Raw genomic sequence first — 5,969 nt, 5'->3', positions numbered from 1 at the left:
CTGCACAAGAAGGGTAGCATAAATGAAGAAAATAACTATAGAGGTATAACATTATTGAGTACGTTAGGAAAACTGTTTACTCGCATTTTAAACATGAGACTCTCACATTGGGCGGAACATTATTATGTATACGTTGAAGCACAGGCGGGTTTTAGAAAAAATATGAGCACTCTTGATAATATTTTTGTACTTCATGGTCTTCTGACACACTTATTTAATAATAAAAAAACAGCTTTACTTTTTTTTTTGGATTTTAGTAAAGCCTATGATTATGTAGTCCGAGAAAACATTTGGAGCTAACTTATTTAACTATGGTAACGAGGCAAAATTTTCAATATTGTTAAATCGATATACTCTTCTGTAAAATCTGGAGTAAAATACTGTAATCAATAAAGTGAAGATTTCGAATGTATGCTAGGAGTCCGGCAAGGGGAATGTTTATCGCCGTTTCTGTTTTCTATGTATTTAAATGATTTAGAATCAGTGCTCGCTGAAAGTGGCTTAAATGGTATAGATGTAGATAATTTCAAACTATTTCTTGTGTTGTATGCAGATGATATCATTATTTTTGCAAATAACGCAGAGAAATTGCAACAAAATATAAATGTATTTAATGATATTGTAAACGCTGGAAGTTAGTAGTGAACAGCGATAAAACTAAAGTCATGATATTCAGAAAGGGGGGGGGCGGTTGCCAAACAATATTTCTTTTAACTACAATGATACTGCAATTGAGATTGTTACTAAATTTAATTACCTTGGTGTCGTATTCACGACCAGTGGTTGGTTCTCTGATGCACAAAGCACATTAGCTTGCCAAGCCTTAAAGGCTATTTTCAAGATGAACAAATACCTTTACAAATAAACCGACATTACTGTTAAACATAGATTAGATTTGTTTGATAAACTTATATCACCTATTCTTAATTACGGAAGTGAAGTTTGCGGTTTTGTCAAGGGCGATGCTATAGAACGTATTCATATGCAATTTTGTTTACAGTTTACGGTTTATTCATACACTCAGCACATTACATATGTGATAAGAGGTACTAATAAGTGTATACAAACTACTGAATGACCAGGCTGTATAGGTCAATGTAGTGAATTCTATATACTAATTACTTAGGTATGTTAAAGCTATGGATAAGTTTCTAACTCTGATAATTAGTATGGTTATAAATAAGTTAAATTGCTATTATAAAAAAGGAAACAATGGAGGAACAACTAATTAAGAATTGCCAGGTGGGTGATTATTATTGAATGATTTTAGAACTTTTTTGATATATTTACAAATACTAACAAGCTTGTCTATGTCTTTCTCACACATAATGCTCTTAAAAGTATGTATATTACAGGAGTTAAAATTTACAAATGATAACAGACTATTCATATAATGATATTAGTCTCCAACATCATTCATATTACAAAGATGACATTTTCTTCCATTCTATATAAACCAAGCCAACGACCCTTTTTAATTGGTAAATAATTATTACATAGTCTAAAGTTGACAAAAGATTGCAATTTTGTAAAATTTTGTAAAAGTCTGCTTGGTGTTAAAAAAAGTACTCAAAACGATTTTATATACGGCGAACTTGGGCGTCTCAACTGTCAAACAAGTAGATATTATTATTTTACATACTAAAAGTAATAAATTAAATAAAAAAGTTTACCTTGCATTGTTGAGTGACTGCGAAAGATACCCTCATAAAAATGTTGGTGTACCCTACTACGTGATTTGCTAAGCACAGTTGGCTTTTACGATGCCTGGTATTTCCAGGATGTCGTTCACGATACAATATTTCTTGAAACTATTAAACAACGATTTACAGATAATTTTATCCAAAATTGGAACGGCCGACTGGTAAACTCTAGTAGAGCTCTTTTTTATAGGAATATAGCATCCTTTCAACTTTAACCATATTTAGTATTATGTAATATTAAAAAGTATAGATTTAGCCTTTCTAGATTACGAGCAAAGGACATGTACTGTTTGTAATCGTCTAGAAGACGACTATCATTTTGTGATTGAATGCAACTTATATACAGATTTAAGATGTAAATATATACCTTCATATTACAGAAACAGACCAAATATGCAAATTTATTTATTGAATTAATGTCTTCCGATAGAGAATCTGTGTTAAGAAAGCTAAGTGTGTTTGTCCATGCCGCTTTGTTAGTTAGATCAACGAACATGTTTGCGCCCATTTGATGTATTTTTATCCATTAACTAGCTAAAAAATGTAATCTGCTGCTGTGTTTTGGTTTTGTATGTACATGAAATCCTGTATAATGAGTACTTTTGTGTGAGTTCTTGTTTACGCCTTCTTAGTTTGTTTTGTTGAATAAATGTACGTTAGAAATAATGCGGTATGTAATAATAAGTAGGCTTACTCCTCTTAAATAAAAGTATTTCATCTATGAATGCTGCCGACTATTTGCTTTAGCTGTATAATCGGTATGTTGTGTTATGTGAGTTATTTGTTTTACTCTCTTTATGTTTTGTTTGAAGAGTAAATGCACGTCAAAATTAATGCAATATGTATTGATAAGTATAAGTATGAGTAATCCTTTTTAATATTATTCTTACGGTTAATATGTATTTCCTCCTGTTAATTATTTATTAGTTCTAATTATGTAATTATTATTTAAAAAGTTGTGTACTCGTTTATTCATAATTTCATGTGATTGTTATAATCATTTGTATATGTCTATTACTGTAGTTATATTATTGCTTGTACTAAAATGTGTCCACATTGGCCATTGGCCTTCTGGAAATGCTGTAAATAAAATCTGAAATCTGAATCATCAAATGCTTTAAGTTGATACATGTAAACATCGAGACTAAATGGTTCAAGTGTAAAACAAAAGAAAATTAAAGAAAGAAAAAAAAGTAGACCACATCTGGGCTCGAACCACTGACCCTTTGAGTAATAGTCTAGCGCTTATACCACTCGACAATCCGTGCTGGCTTGGTTTGTACTTTTATACTTCATAGAAACTGTACTCGTAATGTCACAAAATAATATGACAACAACAGAATTTTCCAGATTTATAAACAATCGTTTAGCGTTTACAACGCTTTGTTATTTTAAACGATGCATTTACTGGATATGTGAGAGCATGTTAAATGTTCTTGCACAAAACATAGCTTCAACGACAATTTGCAGATCTGAAAGAATGAAAAATAATCAAATTATAACGAAAAATTAACTTCTCTGAAAAAAACATTCACTATCACACACACATATATATATATATATATATATATATATATATATATATATATATATATATATATATATATATATATATATATATATATATATAAATTTTCTTTCTGGAAACGTATATATGTAAATTTAAATGTAATGTAAAGCTGACCCAGCATTTGTAAAAGTATTGCAAGCTATGTACATTTCCTGAAAGGAAATTCATTCCGGCGTTGAATAAGACCGAGTTCGTGAAAATCAGGGCGAACTGTCATTTACACAGTAGTAATCAATTTGCACACTTTGTTAGAGGAAATAAACTGCCGTGGACACAAACTAGTCTGACTGTCAACCACGGTGCATACTATGCACAGTGCATATTGTTAGATGGCTCCTTGAAAGAGCCAAGCTCTTCAAAATGTGTGCTGGTTTCTTGCATTCGTCAGAAGTAATGGACAGGTTGGTTCATGGAACTGGCGGAGGACCGTCAGGAAAGAGCTCTTCGTACGGAGGTGGCGGTTCTTGGTTTGAAATTGGTCCAGTAGAATCATCGTCCGGTCTGGATAGGTTAATGCACAGGGCGGTACACACGTGATGTTGAAAGAAGACGTCAATGCCCTCTGATCCTAGGTCAGTGTCGCCATAGGTACCGTCTTTTGAATGAATGGCTGGATTGGTAAGTGTGAACACATCTTGATCCTCTACTCCTTGCAAGTTACAAAACACTAATTCCCCACCTGATTCATGGTATGTAAAATGTGCAAACGCTGATAGAACTGCGATATCTCGATTGTTCCCAGAGCCACAGTTTGTAACGAACGTGACAAACTTCCCATGCAGACGTTCCTCGATAAGTAGCGCTTCGTCTTTACCCAGTTTGAATTTCAGAAAACGAGCTACAATGGCTGTGACAGACGACCATTCGTCTATAATTGCTTCGATAGGCTTGACAAATCGTACCTTTAAAATCAAAAACAAAGGTGCATGGAAATTTTTAGCATAACGTTATTGCATTCACCATAGAATGTTACTTTTTAAAGAATGTTTACATGCATTTAAACATGTATTACTGTTGTTTTAAATTTCTATCGTTTTATTAATTTTGTGAAAATATAGCAAGCTCATAAATATCGTACCTTGTATTGGTAAAAGTTGTGGTTTGTTTGTAAATGCCGTATGAACTTGGATGCCAAACGTTGCCCTGTCGTGCATCTGTCTATGTAAAGCTTCCAGTCACCAGGTTTTGCAATCCCCTGTTGTTTCTTGACCACCACGTCTGTCCTTGTAAAGTAGTCCCGTTTGTGGTAAACTACACCCTGTTTAAAGATCTAAGATTTCGACAGCATTGTATTCATTGCGCAATAAGTATTATTTGGTATAGTTTCAAATTTGGATAGTTTCATGTCAAGAGGTTGCATGATAAACTACCTCTGATTTCGAAAGTAGCGTTTGATCAAGAGTTTTGATTCTGATAATATTTTTACCGAACAAATAAACGAATCAATCATTACAGTACATCAACTAAAATTATCTTTTTAGAAACTAATGATGCTCATCGTTTGTGATAAGAAACGATGCTATTCTTAACGCCAGTAGCTTGCGCTTTGCCTCAGATTAAGTTATATTTGTTGGCAAATATACATGTACGCAAAAATCGGATATTGGAGACCCACTTTCGCTTTCAAAACAAAATTAATTAATGTTCGTGCCTCTAAATTTTCGAACAAACGGACAACTATATTTTTTTAATACTTTTTTTTATCTAAATGTTCAGACACACAAATTTAAGTGTCCGAAAACTAAGAGTTATTACGGTACTCTGAATTTTTATAGTTTAATCTGGTAATAATCAAAGGATAGAACTTTAAAATGGCACTTCATTTTAGGTAAATTATCTTTATGCTATTTATGAAACTTGCTTCTACACATACAATTTTGTACTTTTAAACAAATCAGTAAAAGGTAATGTTTTTGTTGACCCTTTGAAAATACCTGTGTTACTTAGAGCTTTTATAATACGCACGTAAATCTGAATTCCCCAGTGGTAGAGTTTTCGATTTTGAATTTCTTATAATAAAGTTGTATACTGCATTAAAGTCACATTCCATTCCGCCAACCACTTTGCACAAATCATTTATTTCAACATAAATGTATGTGTTATAAATGTTTAATATATTGCTTACCTTGAAAACACGCATGCATCCTCGTGACGTATTGAATTGTGGGTACAACTCAAAAACGAAGCCCACACCATTTTGAATAGACCGAAGTAACCTGCTGCCAGTGTAGCGTTTGCAGTTCTCATCTTTAGATTGAAGTGTATTCTTTTATTTATTTTGAACAAATATTTTATATACATTTAATTGTTTCATCGTTACGCACGTTTTTTTTATTCTGTTTTATTATTTGCATCACCAAAAATAATTACGATTTTTACATTATTGCTTAATTTCTCTGTGAAGAAAAAAACTTTATTGGATTTATGTTCAAACAAAGACCAACACGTATATGGTTTACGCATTTCTCTGCTTCGCTTTTATTTACAAAACATCAGGGAAATTCCAGATGACTATTTGCTATTTTTAATTTTATCAAATCAATAAATTTGTTGATTTTTTTTATCGGTCAGGCTTTCGACTTATCAGATTGTCTTACAAACAACTCGTGTTATTACCCTCGGGTTTATGCAAATAATAATGAATAATGCCTAAGTAAAAGTGATTAAAATGCATTAAAAAACGTGTACGCGGCATA

At 32.3% G+C, this 5,969-nt stretch overlaps 1 protein-coding gene across 2 annotated transcripts; it reads right to left on the bottom strand.

The window, feature by feature from the left end:
* Positions 1-3,325: 3,325 nt before the first annotated feature.
* LOC127844132 (alpha-protein kinase vwkA-like) lies at positions 3,326-5,746 on the bottom strand. Of its 2 annotated transcripts, none has more exons than XM_052374148.1 (3): positions 5,399-5,746; positions 4,352-4,543; positions 3,326-4,175 (listed from the first exon to the last, which is right to left on the bottom strand). In XM_052374148.1, the coding sequence occupies exons 1-3, from the start codon at positions 5,411-5,413 to the stop codon at positions 3,681-3,683; spliced, it is 702 nt and encodes a 233-aa protein (XP_052230108.1). In that variant the 5' UTR covers positions 5,414-5,746; the 3' UTR covers positions 3,326-3,680. The 2 variants fall into 2 exon arrangements, with proteins under 2 accessions (XP_052230108.1, XP_052230109.1); XM_052374149.1 differs by having other exon boundaries at positions 4,352-4,531.
* Between the last annotated feature and the right edge of the window lie 223 nt (positions 5,747-5,969).

This window comes from Dreissena polymorpha, chromosome 9 (genome assembly GCF_020536995.1).
Source record: "Dreissena polymorpha isolate Duluth1 chromosome 9, UMN_Dpol_1.0, whole genome shotgun sequence".
Taxonomy (NCBI): Eukaryota; Metazoa; Mollusca; class Bivalvia; order Myida; family Dreissenidae; genus Dreissena; species Dreissena polymorpha.
This window is presented reverse-complemented; position numbering and strand designations above follow the sequence as displayed.

Coding starts and splice junctions, on each gene's coding strand:
- LOC127844132 (XM_052374148.1), bottom strand. Junction 4,176..4,351: donor ACAACTTTTACCAATACAAG/GTACGATATTTA, acceptor TTGATTTTAAAG/GTACGATTTGTCAAGCCTAT.